The sequence below is a fragment of the Leptodactylus fuscus genome, chromosome 8 (genome assembly GCF_031893055.1).
Source record: "Leptodactylus fuscus isolate aLepFus1 chromosome 8, aLepFus1.hap2, whole genome shotgun sequence".
Taxonomy (NCBI): Eukaryota; Metazoa; Chordata; class Amphibia; order Anura; family Leptodactylidae; genus Leptodactylus; species Leptodactylus fuscus.
Window position 1 is genome coordinate 31,394,608 of NC_134272.1, and position 20,936 is coordinate 31,415,543.

Consider the following 20,936-nt stretch of genomic DNA (forward strand, 5'->3'; position numbering starts at 1 on the left):
GGGAGGCGCTGATAGCCGAGCGGGCCGAGCTGCCTGACACATAGGCCGTGCAGCAGCTGTCGGGCGGCGGGTGCAGGACGGAGGATGCTGGACTTCGCTATATTCGCGGTCACCTTTCTGCTGATCCTGGTGGGAGCAGTGCTGTACCTGTACCCGGTAATGGCGGCCTCTATCTATGGAATGAGAGTTGTAGCTGTGAGGTGTCCCTGCTGATGTCTTCTGCAGCCGGGTCCTGTGCGCTGCCATAGTGCCGGACTCCTGCAGAGTGTCAGGGAGTTTCATTGCTGACAGTTTCCTTCTGTGTTCCCTGGTCTATCACAATAACATTCACATTATATCATTGTGACCTGATGTGTGGTGCACAGAGCTCAGTGAAGGCTGAAGAGTGAAGAGGGAGCTGTATAGAAAATGGTCAAGATTTTTATACAGTACTGTGCAAAAGTTATAGGCAAAGATAAGTGTGTACAGTGGTAATACACTTGATAAAGGGGAAGCCCCGAAACGCAGTCCGCTGCGTCGTGTATTTTGAACCATAATAAAAGAACGTGTTTAATCAACGGATTTGGAGCAAGCGCAGTTCTTTTCTCATCCATTGATCTGCTTGATCTGGTCTATCACAATGGTTCCCAATCTGTTCAGACTAAGGCGCACCTGGAGAACAATAGCCTTAGGGGCTCCCCATTGAATAATGTATACCAAAAGACAAAGTCTGTCCTAGGGATGGAGATAATGCTGCATGAAGCGTGTGGTGATCTTCCCATACAGGGTGCCATGGCCCCCAGGAAGGTTTCCCTGCTGGGAATTGCTGGTGACTACCCCCAACTCATTACACAATGCCCCATGGCACCAGCAGAATACAGGCACTCATCATGGCGGCCTCTATTCTGCTAATACCAAGTCCAGATTATCAAAAATGTGTTTAACAAAAAACAAAACCGATCTGATATTTATTGCACATTTTTGTATTATCGTGAAGTCCCCGATGTCTATTAATGTGATCAGACAACTTCTCTAAATACATGTGTAAAGTATCAATGTGCACATATGAGGTAAGGATGCCTCAAAATCTGCACCAAATTATGCCGTATGAACATATCCCAAGGGTATGTTCATATAAGGGAATTTGGAGATTGAATCCGCCTCAACATCTGCTCCAAATTCCTGCCTGAGACTAAGCCCCCATGTAACGAGCCGCAGCCAAAAAGCGCTGCTGGAAAAACCGCATTGCAGTTTCCCCCACGGTGTTTTTTACAGAAAGTCACTGGTGGATTCCTCTGATTCCATTACACCTATAGTGAAACTGCCAGCATTTCCTTATGTCTAACTGACCTGCTGTGATTCCCCAAAATGCAATGTTTTTGGAAATTGCTGCGTATATTTTTCTGGATGAGATTCCCTAGAAGGATCAGAACAATGGACGATCAGTGCTAGTGTGAACTTAGCATCAGGGAAAGTGACAGATTTTCTAAGTAAATCCTTCCACTATGTGGTGGCTTAGACAAGTATACATCGTATAAACTACAGATTAGTGTTATAGGTTGTGTTTTTCCAGTGATGATGGCATTAAGTTACAATTGAGATAAGATTACGCCATGTGAAAAACTGGAAATGCAGCGATTGATATAAATTGCCGATTTATGAGGTTATGAAATGGCAATTTATTGTGTGTTGTAGACTCCTAAGAAATACTCTGACTGTGGCTGCCGTCCGTCTGGTCAGTTAGCAGCGGGGAGCAGATCCTGTGACATTTTTCAGAATTAAATGACATGATTTTTATATACTAGGTTTGAGATAGTTCAGGTTTAGGTAACTGGTTCACATTTGCATCCGGGTCTCTATTAGAGACCGTCGCAGAGTCTGCCAAAATTCGGTGGTAATAAAAGTCCTGTACAATTGGATTTGTTTTTTGTCTTCCAGTGGCACCACATTTGTAGGTGTAACCGCTTTTTCTCGGTCGTTCGGGTTCTACAATTGAGCCAAACGAAGGCGAGCCAGCGCTAGTGTCACCTTAGCAGGACTGAAATGTGACCTCTGCATAAGTCTCGCCTTGTTTTATACATTGTTTACAAAGCAATACATGGCAATAGTTACAATTGCAATAACTGTTATGCTGTGTACCTGATACATTGTGTTGATATTTGAGTTGGGTAATTATCGCTTTTGTTTTTTTGGTTGGTTTATCAAAGAAAAACATCCCTGACTTGGAGACTTCTAGAACAAGTTTATACTATGCCAAGTGTTCCTGCACTATGCCGATACGTCTGATTCTAGTTTATTGTACGTTGTTGTGTTCTGTTCGTGGATCTCAGGCTGTGTACACTGTGGGTGACTTACTTTATAGCCACTCAATATGTGCAGATGTTAGTTTTACTAACAGCGGGTTTTGTTTTAACTACTTTGTTGCTAAAATTCCTCTATTTTTAACACTAATTGAATCCTTTACAGATCTGCGCTCAGATTTTTGGCTAATACTGGATTTCTGTTTTACATTTTCTTTATTCCTTGTTTTTCTTTTTTAGTCATCTAGACAAGCATGTGGTATACCTGGACTTGCCCCTACAGAAGAGAAGTAAGTTATATGTTGGTAATAATGTATATTCAATACTGTGCTCAATAGTGATACTTAAGGGGTTGTCCAGGCAGAAACTTTTAAATAAGGTGGGCCAGTGTGAAAAAAAAAAAAGCAAAAAAAACCATACTCTCCTGTCTGCGTTGCCCCGGTGTCCACCCACGCCTCCCAGTCCCTCTGCTCCGGCGGCATCTTCCAGCATTGTGCTGAAGCCGCTGATTGGCCTTAGTGGTCATGTGAATGCTGGGGTCCTCAAGGGTCCTCTTCCTGAGACCTGCTGAGGTCAATTTAGAGGCTTCAGCACAACGCCAGAAGAGACCCGGGAGAGCGGGAGGACACCGAAGCAACAGGGACAGGTGAGTATGCATTTTTTTTTTTTTTTTTTTTTACTTTTTTCACTGCCCCCACCTTATTTAAATGTTAAAAGGCTTGTCTATTTTTACCCAGACAGCACCTTTAGGCTAAAGCCCCATGTTGCGGAAACGCAACTTTTTTTGTTGTTGCAGATTTTGCTGTGTTTTTTTTGAGCCAAAATCAGGAGTGGATTGAGCAGAAGGTAGACGTATAAGAACTTCCTATATATTTCCCATTGCTTTTGTAGGCATTGTTGACTTTGGCTCAAAAAAAGCTGCATTTCCGCAAAGTGGGGTTATAGGGATGAGAAAAACATAACTTCTTTTTTCCAGAAATCTCATGCATTGCTCCTGCCTGGGGCTGGAGGATATTGCAGCACAATCCAGTTCTCTTCACTGGAAGTAGATCTATTACTGGACGAAAGAAGCCAAGCATTCTAATTCTTTTCTTAAAAAATATATGCCCAGTTCTGCTGACATTTGTGTTCCCAGTACAGTGACATTGGTGCAGCTTTTCTTTAAACTCTGCATTATTGTATGTTATTTCCTGCGGGATTGTACCATCCACTTGTCAATATGAAGCACAAATGGGAAAGTGTAAGACCATGTAGGGAGACAGTCCATTGATAAGGAAAATGGTAGCATCAATTTATTTGTACTTTTCCAGGAAGGATAAGAGAGGAACATCACAATGCATGGTTCAACTACCAGCAATGTACATTTACTTCAAAATATTTATCTTAGCTTTCAACTCTGATGCATAGGAAGGTATATTCACATCTGCGTCGGAGTCTTCATTAAGGCATTTGTCATGATGGTGAACGTCAGTGACTTTAGGATCCCATTGTGGGATGGAAGTTTACTTACATCCTTTTTACCACTCATTTTTCTCTTTTTTTCAGGGATGGAAATCTACAAGACATCGTGAACAAAGGGAGTCTACATGAGTTTTTGGTGAATTTACATGAGAAGTTTGGCCCTGTGGCTTCCTTCTGGTTTGGAAGACGCCTGGTAGTTAGTCTTGGGTCATTGGATCTTTTAAGACAACACATTAATCCAAACAAGACATGTAAGTATACAAACCTCACAAATCTGATATTCTAAGTGCTTTTTCCAGATTTTTGTAAATGATGCTTAAGGAAAAGGGTATTCCTATTTATGATGTATCCACAAAACAACAGGGCACACCATATATGTCCAATAGATGTGGTTTCATCTCTGGGACCTCTGGTTTTCCTAAAGAACATCTCTCAGCCAATCTGAATGGTCGCACATACACCTCTCTGTCCATTCGCTTCTATGGGAATTCCAAAAATAGCCAGGCAGGTGTGCTTTACGTGCTTAGCTCCTGCTGATGTGCACAAAAATGTGACTATTAAAACTATATAAATGTGGTCTCTCAATATTTTATACTTGCAGCTGACCCTTTCCAGATGATGCTGAAGTCTCTGTTGGGATACCAGTCAGGAGTTATTGGAGAAGCAGCTGAAAGTCATATGCAAAAGAAGCTGTATGAGAATGGCATCAACAAGTCGCTGCAAAGTAATTTCAGTGTCATAATAAAGGTATCTTGCATTCATCTATATAATATTTTATAACGTGTGAGATAGATAGTGGTTGGATAATAGGATAGGGAAGTGGAAAATAAGTCAATTTTTCCTCTGTCATGAGAGTCCGTCTGCAGAATTTATTTATTTTGCTTACTTGTATAGCGCCAACAGGATTAGTAACGAATTATGTGTAACTCAAAGTGGTACCAGTAAAACCACAATTCATCCTGCAAACAACAAGCCCTCATATATGTCAGTAGAAAAGAAAATTTTACCTTTTCTTTTTTTTTCTTTTTTTTTTTTTTTTTTTCTCTTCATAAAATATGCTTTGGATTTTTTTTTTTTTTTTTTAGACTGTAAGTTTTATTAATATTGATGACTATTAGAGATGAGTGAGTAGATCTTCGAACGAATACTACGGTATTCAAAATACTCGTACTTGAATACTATCGCTATTCGCAGTAAAGATTCGATTCAGAACCAGCGTTAAATCGGCAAATCAACGCTGGTTCTGCAGCAGGCTCGTCTTTACTAGTCGGGAGAGCTGGCAGCTTGCGTTTCCGCGAGAGCTGCCTTTTTCTCATAGGAATGCATTGACCAGCGTTGATTGGCCGAATGTTATACAGTGTATAGCATTTGGCCAATCAACGCTGGTTCTGCCAGAGGCTCGTCTGTGAGGAGGCGGAGTCTAAGAATGGAGACTGCTGTGGTCTGATCTTAGACTCCGCCTCCTCACAGGCAAGCCTCCGGCAGAACCAGCGTTGCTTGGCCGAATGCTGTACACTGTATGGCATTCGGCCAATCAAAACTGGTCAATGCATTCCTATGAGAAAAAGTCAGCTCCCACAGAAATGCAAGCTGCCAGCTCTCCCGACTAGCAAGGACGAGCCTGCTGCAGAACCAGCGTTGATTTGCCGAATGCTATACAGTGTGTAGCATTCGGCCAATCAATGCTGGTTCTGCAGGACGAGTGAGGGCCGGTTCACATTAGCGCTTGCCTCCCATCCGGAAGGAGTCCGCAGGAGGACCCCCCCGAACAGAATATCAGCGCAACTGCAAGTTCTGTGCAGTTAAAGCGCACGGACCCCATAGACTATAATGGGGTCCGTGCGCTTTAACTGCACAGTGCTCCTCCTAAACACTCTCCTCCTGCTACTCGTGGACTTGGTGACTCTCCTTTAATCGAATAGTGGTTTCCCCTGAAAAAAGCATTTTTTCCCATAGACTATAATGGGATTCGATCGAGAAGTCGAATATTGAGGCTCTACTCGAAATGAATATCGAATCTCGAATATTTCACTACTCGCTCATCTGTAATGACTATTATTAAGATCGTTGGGCTGATAAGCTTTCACATAACTACAATACATCTATAGAGGAATAGTTATGCCTCTTGAAATGTGAGGATGGAAAAAAGTTACTGTCAATAATAGGACTGTCCGAAGTTAATGCACTATTTACAGAATTTCCAAGGGAACATAAGTATTTTCTTATGTAAAGGAGGAGGTCACAGCACATTATAACCAAACCTGAAATAATTTTTTCTGGCACAAATCCAGCTTTGGTTTTCTTAGTGTGCGACATTACGTCTTGTGCGATGTGCCGTAGAAATCTGGCTTTTCATGTTAAGCTTCTCTCGCCCTCTTCCAGTTGAGTAAGTAATAATGGAAGTTGAAAAGTGGACTCCTGTGGCTCAGGTTAGCCGTACTCTTAAGAGGCTGCTTTGTACAGTTTGTATTTCTCTTACAGCTCTCCGAGGAGTTACTATCAAAGTGGAGTTCAATTCCTCAGTCTCAGCATGTTCCATTGTGTCAACATATGCTTGGATTTGCCATGAAATCGGTTACTCAAACTGCAATGGGCAGCATTTTTGAAGATGATCAGGAGGTTCTCCGATTCCGCAAAAACCACGATACCGTGAGTGCTGTCTATGTACTATATAAGGAGTTTAATACAACCATTATTTTTCCACTATACACAAAGGACTCCTTTTTAGAACAGTGGCAGTGCATTTTTTTTCTTGGTTGCTATCGAGTAGTAGGGTGAAGCGTGTATTCTGGAGAGGAGTCTAAAACCAGTTACTCATATTGTTAGGCTCATAGAAGTGGCATAAACAGAAGAATGGTTCTCGCTGTGGGTTCTATGGCAGCCAGTGGTCATGGGATCAAGCGGGACTCATGATTTTTCAGCCTCCTGCTTCGATTTCTGCCTCCCGTTGAAAACAGTGGAAGGCCGATTGGGTGATAATTAAGGCCCAATCCATCTCAAAATTAGCACCAAATTACACTGTGTGAACATGTTCTAAGGTTTCACTACTGGCAACTGTGGAAACCCAGAATATTTTCATTTAACATTTCAATATTATATGATGAAAACAGAACGTATAAAATAGTTTATTAATGGGTTTGTCTCAAGAAAGGCATAGATAAGCTGTGGATGAAGGAGAGAATACGTTTCCTTTGTGATGTGGCATGTGTTGGCGTGTGAGGCAAACCAATCGCTCCTTTTATAGTGGAGTGAAATTACTGCAACATTTGTAGGTAAGGGCTTGTTCACATCTGCGCCCGATCTCTGTTATGCAGGTTTCCGTTTCCTGCACACAAAAAAAACAGGAGACGGAAACCTGCAGAACTCTTATACCCATTCATTTGAATGGGTGAGAAAGCTGTGCGGCGGTGAGCGTTTTATGCTCTCCGCCGCAAAACCGTTTTTTTTTTTAAAATCGGACACAGAGTCGGACATGCAGTACTCTGTCTGGTTTTAAAAAATCGGTTTAGCCGCGGAGCGCATAAAACATTCACCGCCGCTCACGGCTGGACCGATCTGACAGCTATCCGTCTTCTGCCTGTAGAAGACGGAAAGCTGAGAACGGAGACCCGAACGCTAGTGTGAACCTAGCGTCACTGGTAATCTTTTATACAATAAATATAATTTCACTTCCTTTTATATCTATTATCCGTGAACACGACAAGTAGGAAGTAAACTTGAAGGCTTAATGATCAAGTGCGCAGCCCAAGCTCCAGTCTGATGCTCTTTTCCATTATGATATTTATGGAGCAGGTTCTATAAAAAAAAAAATAGGCACTGGTCAGATCAGAGCATATGAAGAGCCTCGGGCTGTACACTGTCATGTGCATAGGGCTGAATGGCAACAAAATTGTATGAACATGGATATATTATATACCTATATCATTTTAGATTTGGTCTGAGATTGGAAAGGGCTTCCTTGATGGATCTATAGAAAGAAGTCCTAGTCGAAAAAAGCAGTATGAAAATGGTGAGTTGTTGTTTTTTTGTTTTCTTTTTGCTTTAAAGTTTGTGTAACAACACGATCACATTAAATAACTAAATACTGAAAACTCACAAAAACTAACCCAGCAATCTCCATCCTTATCAGCCTCACTTTACCCTATGTGTAATACAATTGATAGTTGTAAGATAACTGGCTGCAGCAGAAGTGTTGTGACACACATAGTGTTGAGACAGTTCACACATTAGGCCAAAAAACACAAAGAAGACCTCTGTATTTATGAGAGGTGTGTTTTCTTGCTTCCTGTCGCTAAAGTAACATGTTATCAAGTTGCAGTACTTCCATGTTTGATATTGAGAAATAAAGAGCATTAATTAGGCTATTTTCAGGGGAGGGGGGGTTGTCCTTGTGCAAATATGGGGCTATTCCAGACTGTGTTGCCTATAGGTCAGAAGTACATTCACAATGAATGTAAGAACGTGACCAACTATGTTACTACCTCTTGTTACGGTAGTAATATCAGATATGTGGCAGCCAGCTCCTATTCTGTCTACCAAGACACAAGATTGTACACAATGATTATGAAGCTAGCTCATTCTTGGCACGCTAAGCTTGTCATGTACACATTACGGTAAAGCCTGTTCATTACCTTAAATTAAATTAAATTTGAAGAATGAAGTGACACCAACCCATGTTTGTATGCAGTTTTTTTTTTTTCTTGCGCTCTATTCATACTACCAACATTCACAAATGCTGTCCATAATCTGTAAAAAAAAAAATAATAATAATTTTTTTTTTTTTTTTTTTTTTTTTACCAAGTACCTTCGGCTCTCCAACTACTGTAAAGCTGCAACTCCTAACATGCTCCGTTCACTTCCATAGGAGAAGCAAGAACAGCAGAGCAAGTATGCATGCTGGGAGTTGTAGTTTTACAATGGCTGGAGTGCGGAAGGTTTCCTACCCCTGATCTATGTTTTGATGGAACAGAAATTAAACTATCTTTCGCAGACCCAACTCGCCCATTGAGAGTAGAGGAAAAAAAATGCCACACTTGTGCCGACAGGACCAGGGCTATGGAAAAAACAAACAAAACGCCACCACCAAGGATCTGCAGTGTCATGACAATATAATGTAGCCTTAGTGTGGCTGGTTTTAATGTTTGATGTCTGTATCCATCCTCCAGTGTGCAACACAAGGGTCCAACTTTTCTATTAAACTTGTGTTTAATACTCTGGTGTAAACAAGGTCTTGGCCGCAACTGACATAATTCATTCCAATTTAATTTAGTTTTGCATCAACCTCCCAGAATAATGACATCCTTGTCCATGCACCTCTCTGTCTCCCAGAGCTTTGTCATTATTTTATTTTTTATAAGATTTCCAGACTACTCCCATTCCCAAGATGACAGAGGCAATATAAGTAATACTTTCCTTCTTGTGGTTTAAGCTCTGCAGGAAATGGAAACTGCGCTAAAGAAAGCCATCAAAGAGCGCCGAGGGAAGAACCCTGGCCGATATGTGTTCATGGACTCATTACTGCAAGGAAACCTAAGTGATAAGCAGGTGAGTTAGAGAGTGTTTTATATATATATATATATATATATATATATATATATATATATATATATATACACACACACTTCTCCACAACTACAATTGCAATGACAGGCGGGTTCCCCCACCTCTAGGGACAGGTAATAACATGAAAGCATTTCAAATGGCACCTACACATACCAGCTTTAGTTATTTCCGATCCCTTGGAGATGGTGAAAGCCTTTGCTGCCAGTGCCGTTTGGCAGGTTGTCTTTTGAACGCGCAGGCTGTCCGCTGCCCCAGCTGGTCTGGAAGGGCTGTGCAGTAAGCAGGGGTTCCCGGGCTGCAGATTGGTCCTAACTGCTTTTCGGCTTAAGTCCGCTGGTATGTGGAGCCCCAGTTAGGTGTCCTTTCACTGTATGCTGGTGGCAGGTGTTTATGATGTGGGGTATCTTCCTGTTTCTCAGCTCATACCTTTTATGGAAGGAATCACTGGCTTAGAGTATTTTCCAGCCATATTGAAGACTCGCACTTCCTCCCTGTATAATATCCATTTAGACCGCTGCAATGAATGAGAGATAATTGTCACAGACTATAAGACTAGGTTCACACAGTAATAACCAGAAACATCACATTTGCAAGCTTTCAAAGCACCGAGGTTCCTTCTCCAGGCTACACAGGAGCCATTAGTATATGAGGTGATATGTAGGCTAAGGTATGGTTTTAAAACATGGACTTGGATGAGGACTTGTAAGTGCAGGGGCCTCATTGTCTGATGGGAAGGGGATGAATAGAGTCCATGTAAGGGCTCATAAACCCAGGAGTTACAGAGGGGAATTTTGTCAGTGATCTGAATGTTATCATCGGCATGAATTTCCAATTTTTTTTTCTCTCTGTCATACCCTGACAAGACCTATTCAGTCTGACCGAATGTGGTCTGGCGCAGAGAACTGCTTTCCCATGGGGATATACAGCTCAAATTTTGTTTGCTTCAAATTTTTTAATTTTTTTTTTTTCTCTGTTGTAAAAAAATTTTTTTTGTTTTTGTGGATGAATGGAAAGCCACACTCTGCTATGCTGCTGCTGTGCCCGCTGTGGATATACACATCATTTTTGTATGTTTAAACCAACCATACCTGTTGCAGATTTGCAGCAATTTACAGTAAACCATGTGTGGCTTTCCCTCCCAAAAGTTTCCACATGTAGCCAAAACCCGGCCATCGTGTCTTGCTCCTCTACAGCATGATGTTTACCAGTAATACTGCAGGAGTGTCTGTAAAACCACAAAGCTATCCACATGAGCAATAGTGACTGAGGGTTTACCTGGGAAAAGTGTGCAGTCAAGTAAACCATTTGAAAACCCCCCCACTTGAGGTTTCACCTCTGCCCTGCCGTGCTTCTGTGTGTTTCCTTTATGATTGCGTCTGATCTAGCAGTTAAAAATCTGTAGGTTTGATGGATTTCTATAAATGTGGCCAATTTTTATAAGATATAGCAGTTTGAAGTGACCCTCCCCCACCCACAATTTCTCTACATATTACACAGTCACAATACAGGATCAAGAGGAAGAGTGAAAAAAAAATGCAGGATTTGAAAGAAAGGATCGAAAATGTATGGGTTTTTTTTTTAAAGCACCGGTATATTAAATATTATATACACATTTATTTGATAGGACACAAATACAGCCAAAAAATTGAAAGTTGTCTGAAAGTTTGGTTACACTCTAAAAACTGGAACAATGCATAGCTAAGGATTGCTGAATCTTCTTATTAAACAGACATGTTTCCCTAAGAAAGATCATTTGAAGGGTTCTCCATTGATTCTTTTCTACTTGCTTCCCCCAGGAATCTTTAGACTACATGCCTAGGGGTTCCAGGCTGGTCATGTGATCAGAACCAGCACCTGTCCACCGGGTCTCTCTGCTGTCTCCCTCCTCTGTTGTATTCATTACTAGTTACCTGTGCTATGGGTGCTGGTTTTATTACAATCTGACAGCCCTCATAGTGCAGGTAACTAACTACCTGTGACAAATAAAGAGGATGGAGGAGGCAAAGCAACCTGGGGCCAGGTACTGGTTCTGATCACATGAACAGCCTGGATCCCCAAGGCACATAGTCTAAAAATTACTGGGGAAGTAAGTACAACCAGAAACCCATTGAGTAAGTTAAAAAAAAAACAAAACAAAACAAAAAAAAACAATGTTATGTGAGAGCTTTTGTAATCCCTAAAAAAAAAAAAAAAAAAAAAACTATGAGCGAGTCTTTGGTGATCTTTGCCTACTGGTCATCAGGCAGGTCTCTTGCACACTGTCACTGGGGATTGGACCCTTGCCCATTAGAAACTGGCATGCAAGATGCTGCTACATCACCAACTGAATAATTTTTCAATGCAGGCTAATTTTCAGGACGGAGTCTGCAGCAACGATCTGTGACCGTTTGCAGAATAATACAGATGGATGTCTTTTTTTTCCCAATTAATTGCCATTGTAGCCCTTGTAATAGTGCTTGGTGTTTCTTGGGTCATACACTCTTGGTGGGGCACGCTTCCAAGTTTACCATCATTACTGTTATGCCCTGTTTAAGTTGTATTTTAGGTTTATTTAACTAAATGGGTCTGCTGAGGCGGTTTTGCAGTAACCTGCTTTTTTTAGTCTTCATGTAAATCCATTTTCCCTTTGACCTAGTTTGCATTTGCTCTTTACTGCATCTCATTATTGGTTGTCAGAATCTAAAGATTGTTTTCTCCAGGTCCTAGAAGACTGCATGATCTTCTCCTTGGCAGGGTGTGTGATCACAGCAAACTGTAAGTTGTAATATCTCAGTACTGGTAACTTTTACTGCCAATCTTAACTCTTTCTATTCTGCATTTCATCAGGATGAAAATGGCACAATTGTGTATATAATGAGCACACAACAGAGACATTGATTAAGGCTGGCGTTCTGTATGCCAGTCTTTATCAAGTTCCTCAAATGCTGTGGGTTACCCTTGTATTACTAAGAGGCTCCATCCACTCTCATGCATGAGAACTCAAATCTACACCAGTCAGGAACTGGCATAGACTTCAGGTATAGCTTTCTGAAACAATGTGGTGCACTTTTTTGTGCAAGAAAGGGCCGTGCACCAAAGATGTGCTACATTTGCACCAATCTATACCAGAAAACTGACAGTAACGTAAACTGGTTAGTAAATCCTCCCCCAATATCGACAGACAAAATATAAAGTGGACATAATATTAAATGCTTTATCCCCTAGTCAAACCATGTTATAGTTCCCCTGCATATTCAGGGTCTGTGTTTAATATCTTACTTATTCGTGGCCTACACAGCTCATGTTTTTATTTTTATTATAACTTAATATAGTGTTTGATTTATTCTGCATCTGGGATGCCGAGTGGTAACTCCATGGTAGATGCAGGTAAAGTTTGCTGCTTTTTTTTCATAAATTTGTTGAATATAATGCATGATATATCGGCCTCTGAAAGCAGCATCAGCACAGCATGGAAACCTACAGTATTGATTTCTCCTGCTTATATCACCCCAACTTATTCCACAGCGTTCATTCAGGCATTATGTAAAGAGATCGTCCAGGTTCTAGCAAATCATTTTTGACGTTCAATAAATATATCAGATTTTGTGTTAAAAAATGATACCCAAAGGACAATCTATGCATGCGCAAGGACAAGCTGTATCTTCCTTCATCCTGTATGCCTCTTTAACACTACCGTTATATATGTCCATTGCTCTCATCCATTCTAGGATAAAAGCAACGGACGTCAATGGATTCAGGCAGAGCCCCCTCTATCTGGCGTCTATTCCCGTTCACTTTATGTAAAAAAAACATTACAAAAAAATTTCATCATGTGTTTTGGGGTTTTTTTTACATTCGAGTGAAGGCAGACAGTCTGCATAAAATCTGCTGTGCTCGCCCTGTAACTGAAGAGACATGCACATAATGTTGTAAAAATGTGTGTAAAAAAAACTGATGCAACATCTTTGGTTTTTTGTTTTTATTTTATGGCCAGCCGCGGTGCGGTTGATTTTTACATAATCTATAGTTTGTTGACTGATCCCTGTAAACTTTTGAAAATGTACAATTGGACAGATGTCATGTTTTTTCGAGGGTGCATTGAAGCAGAAATGGACGTGAATAGCCACATTAAAATCAATTTTCAGTAAAGATAAAAAATACAGCGTCACCAGGTAGAAGGCTTTTTAACCCATTGATTTCAATGTGTTACGCATGCTAAATGGAACCCATTGAAGTCAATGGGATTCTGTTTTGCAGCACTGATTCTAACACGAGTTTATGTGTCAGAATCAACTCCGCGTTACATCATGTGAATGCCCCCTAAGATTGTCACTCTTTAAAGCGGTTTGCTTATGAATGCACGTTCCCCACTGATCGTGAGAATAGGCGGTACCTTGTATCCCACATCTGAATGCAGCAGTGGTTGCGCAGGCACAGCTCCATAGACTGTTGGAGGTACCTGAAATACAGCACTCAGTTGTCTCTGCCTGTCCCATAGAAATAAATGGTGCGGCAACACACCTGTACAACCACCACGCAACATTGGCACTTTTTTTGTTTGTTGGCAGAAACTAAGTAAACTAATAATTGGGTTAAATGTACCAGATTTATCATGCCCCATTAGCCACTGTGATAAATCTGTCAGAGTTTGACTGTCTAGCCTAAATTTTTGCACCATCTAGCTTGGTAAATCTGCCCCATTGTATGCTCTTCATAAGCAAATATTTACTTGTGCTATATTTTGCAGTATGCACGTGGGCCATTTATTTCTTGACAACCGCAGAAGGTGTCCAAGAAAAGTTGTACAAGGAGATGACACAAGTCCTTGGAAAGGGACCCATCACAATGGAGAAGATGGAACAGCTCAGGTTGGTTTTTTCAGCTCAGCATGTTAACATGGAACGTGTGAGGATTTATCTTTATTTTTATGTTTATAGTGTGAGTTATATACCATAACCTTTTTAAAGTGAAGCATGTCTTTACAGCCTTCTTAACCCTCCCCCCCCCCATTACACACAGAGCAGTATCTTTTAGGCCTCATGCACATGACCAAGTGTGCAGGCCAAGACTCTTCCGATAAGGGGTCTGATGCTCTGTTCCGTTTCATTGAATATAGGGCAGGTCCTATCCTGCTCCATAACATTGCAATGGATCCCCTCCATCAAAGGGGATAGAAGCCTTTCGGATATCATCCGAGTGCATTCCCCATTTCAGATTTACTATAGTGGATAAGGCTAGTCTGGTGTGAATATAGCGCTACATGTATCTAGTTTGAACTAAAATTTTGCCAACTAGCTAGACCTCTGGGGAGTATTAAATGCACCAAAATTGTGTCATACAATTCTAGCTTGGGGTAAGCCAACTAAAAGGTGGTGGCATTGTAAAGATTTGACAAGTTTATCATCCACCCTCTCCCATTGTAATAGACCTGGCACCTAATTTGACTCTGTGTAATGGTTAGTAAATCGGAGCCAGTATTCTTTTAGCACCCAAATCTCTTGTTTGGATACAGTTATGCCAAAGTTTCACTTTATCTGAAAAATATATATTTTGGCCATTTATTAGAAAGACCTAGATCAGAAACCTTAGGCTTTCACATCAGTCCGTTGTTCTGCTCCATCACAGAGTCTTAACAATGGACTGAAAAGCTTAAAGAATGATTGATGTAGACAGAGCACCTTCTCTCGGCATACTTCTTGCTTACCTGTAAAAGAAAAGATGGCTGGTTTCTTCTATCTTGTTTGTTTACATTTCAAGCAGAAGATAAAGTCCTGCACTGCATAATTTTATCTTCCATCTAAAACCATAAGAAACAAGATGGAAGACAGATCAGAACAGCAGACTAATACAAACCTGGCCTTAGCTATAATAATCCTTCTGGTGTCCTAATATCAGTAATAATAATATTCTTGTACTACAGCTATTGCCGGCAGATTTTGTGTGAGACAGTGAGAACAGCCAGCCTCACTCCAATCTCTGCCCGTCTTCAAGAACTTGAAGGAAGAATTGACCAGCATATCATTCCTAAAGAGGTGAGGTGTATAATTTAAACCTACTTTTTTCATGTCTTGTGTATATTTTAAAGATGACCTTTCACTTCCTGGGGCCCATGCGGTGTAATACTCCGCTAGAATGCAGACAGTATGGTGAATTCAGCACACTATTGGCTTTCACGTTCTGTGCCCCCCGGTGAAGAGCTATCGGTGCCGGTACTGAGCTCTTCATTGTCAGATGGGTGTTTCTGACAATCAGTCAGGAACACGCTTCCTCACAGTAGCGTCTATTGCGCTGCACTGTGAGAGTGGTGAGGAACGCCTCCTCCCCGCCTGATAGTACTCGTCCATAGTACTGTCGGCTTTCTAGTGGTATATAAAACCGCATGTGCCCCAGGAGGTGAAAGGTCCTCTTTAAAGTCTAAGTAAGTAAATTTTAGTATATGTATCAAAGGATAGCTATGGAGTATTTATCACCTATCCTGTTGCAATTGTAAGCAATGTAGTCTAGTTTATTGCTGTATTGTATACTGTGTATTGTAACTTGTACCTTGAGTTGTACTTGACTTCTTCTATTTTCAGACTCTAGTTTTGTATGCTCTTGGTGTGGTTCTTCAGGATGTTGCAGCCTGGCCGTCTGCCTACAGGTATACTGTATCCCGTCTTAAATTTCTGCTTACCTTACATAAAATATTTATATCATAATTTTTTTTTTTTTTTTTTTTTTTTTACTTTTTCCTGAAAACATAAAATCCACATAACTGAAAATGTTCTGTCTATTCTCAGATTTAACCCAGAACGGTTTGGAGAAGAAACAGCCAAGCAGAACTTAACATTGTTAGGCTTTTCTGGAAGCCAAGAGTGCCCTGAACTTAGGTAAGAATGAATACAAGTAATACTGAATGTTTTAGTACGGGGAATTCTTTATTCTTGAATGTATAGAATGTCAGAAATATGCTTCTTTTTGGTTGTTTGGAGGAGCTACTTAATGGAAACCCCATTTTGTTCTTTTTTCACTGTATCATGCAAATAAATAATAAAATAGTAATTCCTTTTTGTGGTAAATTTCTTTTCATAAAGAAATATTCTTTAAAATAAAACAATTAAAGGGGTTTTGCATCTTCTTCTCACAGCAATTTGCCTGCTGTCTCTGCTTCTCACTTCCTGTATTCTTCAGCAAGCTTGTGGGTTGGCTTTGACTGTTTGATGGACAGGGCATAATAAAATAACTCACTAGATACATGCTTTGCCTTTACCATGAGAGATTATATATTACGATTACTAGATAGAAGTAAATAAATTGAGATCAAATAATAGGCACAATAAATATATATTACATTACACGGGTTTGGAGAGAAAAACAAACTTGGGGTGTGTTCACACAGAGGTTTTTGTAGGCGGATTTTAACTCTCCTCAAAATCCGGCTGAAAAACCACCTCCCATTCATTTCAATGGGAGTCACTAGCAGTTTTTTTTCCTCTAGCGGGAAAAAAAGCAACATGCCTTATCTTCGGGCTGAGTCAGCTGCGGCTTGAGATTCCCTCCTGATTAGATCCATTCATCCGAGTGTAATCAGGAGCCATGATGGAATGCCGATGCACTGCTAGCCGTGTGAAAATGCCGATGACGGATAAAGTTTCCGCCGTGTGAACTAGGCCTTACATGAAGCAGGGGAGAGAATGGACTTTATCTTTGTGTTTACATAGAGAGGTAATACACACTGCCAGAGCCTTTATTAGCAAACTGCAATTAGCAGATCTGATTGTTCTAACTACAGAGCTGCACATAACATACTATAATATATTACAGTACATAACAGATATGGAAATGAGCACAGTCTGGAAAACTCCCAATAGAGGAGTCAGTCATCCTCCAATCCAACCTGTGTTATAAGATACAGGACGGAGACCAAGGAAACAACGTGTAAACAGTGGAAGGAATAATTTTACATAGCAGGCAAAAGAAGCAGCATGAGATCCAAGGACCAGCCATATTGAAATCCAACTCCCCCAACCCATTCATCCCCAGATGTCTGCTATTGAGGATTACACATTAGATTGCTTGCTGGTCCCACTGTAATAATTAGGATTTATTTTTTTTGTATGCTTGATCATCTGTATCATTAATCCCAGTAAGGGCATATACATTAGAAAAGATTGCTCTTTAGGGGAAAAAAAGCTGAAATGTTGACATGAGCAAGCAACTGAGCTTCTGTAGACTGAAGACAATGCTTATGCATTGTTATAGATTTATGTTATGCACGTTTGTGTTCAGCTGTTCCACAAGAATAACCATCTTTATCTGTGGTCGTATATTAGAAAGAAGTGCCTATGGCTTGGTGGATGAATGAATCTCTGCAGGCACTGTGATAGGTGATCTGCTGCTGTTTTCATCTGATGTAACACACGGGCCTGTGGGAAGCATCTATCTTCTCATATTTTATGGTTTTGTGCTCTTGTAAAGTTAGTTGAGTGTTGCTGACATTTCAAGGGTTATTTGTGCAATGTACTTGTCTATTCACCCATAGCAGTAAACTGTGCTTACATTGCATATTTGCATCTGATCCGGTGCTATGTAAATACTCTTCACACATTGCATACTGCTCATTTCCCACTGCTAACCTTCATGGTTGTGACCGGATTGATTTTAACAGTGCTTTTTCCATGTATGTCTCCCGGGTTCTTGATACCCAAAGAAATGGAGATGTATTACAATCAACTTGGACATGGACTAAATATTAATTACTATATTATGCTGAACAAATAGTGTGAAAATATTAAGTGTTAGAGAGGGAATTCCACAATTCTTTAGGCTGTAATACCCCATTAATGTCAACAACCCAATCGAGATGATCCCACAGATTCTCGATTGGGTTCAAGTCCGGGGAATTTGCTGGCTAAGGGAGTATGTTAAACTCATCCTGGGGCTCCTCAAACCACGCACATACACTGCGAGCTTTATGAAACGTCGGATTGTCCTGCTGGTAGATGCCATCATCTTGAGGAAAAACAATTTGCATGTAGGGGTGAACATGGTCCGCAAGGATAGATGCAAGCTTGTGTTGATCCATCGTGCCTTCCACAATGATGAGTGCACTCAGATGGCTGCTGATGCGATTGGTTATTTAACGTTGACGTCAAAAGTAGGCGGTGGTCACATTAATATGACTGGACTGTGTATCATAAGTGTACAGGGTGGGAATACGCCTTTAAGTTCTATCACTATTCAATGTTCAGAGTAATTGTATATATGATACAACACATTTACTCTTCTTTCTCTACCATAGGTTTGCCTACATGGTGGCTACAATACTTTTAAGTGTTCTAGTCAGGAAGCTGCACTTACTACCTGTGAAAGGTCAGGTTATGGAGACCAAGTATGAACTTGTGACTTCTCCAAAAGAAGAAGCCTGGATCACTCTGTCAAAGAGGAACTAAATTAAATAGTCACAAATCCTGCTCTTCGTTTCCTCTAGAGAAGACCCAAACATTTGTTCTTTCATTTCCGTTCCAACAAATTAATATCTATCTTTCCAACCACATGACAGTCAAGTGTGTCAGGATAACGAGCAGATCTCCTGAGATGGCAAATGTAGCTGTTACCAAGTTGAGTAGGACTCCTACATTGTTAATATTCCATAAAGCTGCCACTGCCTAGGGGTAAGAACTGATGGAGAAGTTGCCCATATGACCAATTTATCACGGCCAATGGCTGCTCCATCTGTCTTCCAGCTTCAGATGAATGCCTTATTTATACCACACTTGTTAGTTGGATGCGCTTGGAGCAACTGCTGTTGAATACAATGACATGGACCATCCATGACCCAGTAACATTAGACCATTGTGGGCTCTGCAGATAGCCATCCACCAGCAAATGATGCAAACCTTCGATCAAGCACAAGCTGTAGACTCCAGAATATCATTGAAAGCCCTTCTAAACTTCAAAAGTTTTATATAATCTGAAGATCTTTTAACAAGTCGGTAATGAAGATGTATTGTTCTTGTTCAGGTAGCTGACAACATGGAGTCTTTTTAGATACGTGGTAAAGCTGTCTAAGTAAAGAATGAGAATTGTCATATTTATCTCAAAGTTCTTCACTTAAAAGTTTGGCGTCATTTTTTTTTTTTTTTTTTTTCAGAAGAAAACATGAGAATTTACTGAACACTATCTCGACCAGATATTATTCTCGTGCTGGCATGTGCTCATTGTTGTCCTCATATAATCCAATGTTGTGCTCATTGTTGTCCTCCTATAATCCAATCTCCATACCTCTGATGGGCCTTCAAAACCTTGAAGAATCCAATGACTGGACCATAGAAATACAGCAGTCTGGATCCAATGCCTCTTTGTTACCATCCAGTTCCTCTAGATTCATATATTGATCTGTGGCTCCTGAAGACAGTGGTCAGCATGGAATGAAATGTTGAGAATAACCATGGCCATGCCTAGCATTTCATCAACCACATAAGTGTAACATTCCCCTTCTAAATAAATCATTTATTAAGTTCTATTGGATCTGCATAAACATGGAGTCTCTTTAGACATCCTTACCTGAGGTTCATGTTTGTATATGTATTTTTTTTACGCCCTGGATCCCAGCAGATGGAAGAAACGTTGGAAGACATCTTAGATATGGACTTTTTAAGCTAGGCTTTATATTCAGTATTACTATATGAAACTGTATACTGTATCCTGTCTGCCTCATGCCAAGTCAAGCAACTCTAGCTACACTACTGTGACCGGAAATTGGTCACCCATTCTGTCTAGTCCTATGTGAACAAGGCGTAATTTTGGATTATTTTTGGAGTATGCTGTATCTGTTTTCCAGACCTATAAAGGGTTGATGGTTTGTTCAGTGTCTCGTACGCGGCAGTTTGACGTTCGTCTCTAACAAGTGATAAATAGGATTGCATACCTTCTGTGCCTTTTATGAAGAATTTCTTGCCTTTGTAAACATCACTGCCATGTCAATGTTTTTTGTTTTTTTTTTAACTGCAACACAAATGGTGGTGAAAGAAATACAGAAGAAAAAAAACTTCACAGTGCAAGCTGTATCTTTTGTATGTGTGATGTTTTCAATGTGGGTGCAAACCTATTGGTCTTTGATTCAACTTGATTACAAATTAAAAATTTTTGGTAAACTTGTGACGTTTTTATAATGATCATTATAGCATTCTACACCTTCTTATCACACCACATCTAGCACATCAGAGCTGTTAAATATGGAGCGTATGCAGTGTTGCTATGTCATCCATATTAAAACAATCACATTTTTGTCCTGTGACTTTACTGTTTTTAGATTTTTCTTTCCACACCGCAAGAAAAATAAAGTTTTTTTCATAAATGGTACCTATCAAATCAATTTAATCAAATTAGAGAACATTAACTACAATTGTTAATCCATCAATCTATTATTGACAATGAATTTAGAATAGGTTATTTTTATTTATCCAACAATAGAATTGGATCACTTTAGGTAAGGTTTACACGTGGCATAAGTGTTATAAATCATACAGTAAATTGAATGAACAGTTCACACTGGGAAAACCTGAGTGCATTTAAGAACACCCTGTACATTTTAAGGTTTTCCTAATGTGTGTTTCTCCTGGATTCTTGCTGAAGATTCACTGCTTAATCTACGAGTGCTCCTTGTGCATAGAC

At 40.3% G+C, this 20,936-nt stretch overlaps 1 protein-coding gene across 1 annotated transcript; it reads left to right on the plus strand.

Annotated features, from left to right (window-relative positions):
* Positions 1-5: 5 nt before the first annotated feature.
* On the plus strand, positions 6-20,564 carry CYP20A1 (cytochrome P450 family 20 subfamily A member 1). The gene is made up of 13 exons (XM_075286045.1): positions 6-156; positions 2,520-2,569; positions 3,825-3,991; positions 4,342-4,487; positions 6,222-6,389; positions 7,671-7,749; positions 9,169-9,284; positions 12,002-12,056; positions 14,029-14,149; positions 15,202-15,313; positions 15,857-15,921; positions 16,061-16,150; positions 18,562-20,564. The coding sequence occupies exons 1-13, from the start codon at positions 85-87 to the stop codon at positions 18,710-18,712; spliced, it is 1,392 nt and encodes a 463-aa protein (XP_075142146.1). The 5' UTR covers positions 6-84; the 3' UTR covers positions 18,713-20,564.
* Positions 20,565-20,936: the final 372 nt, after the last annotated feature.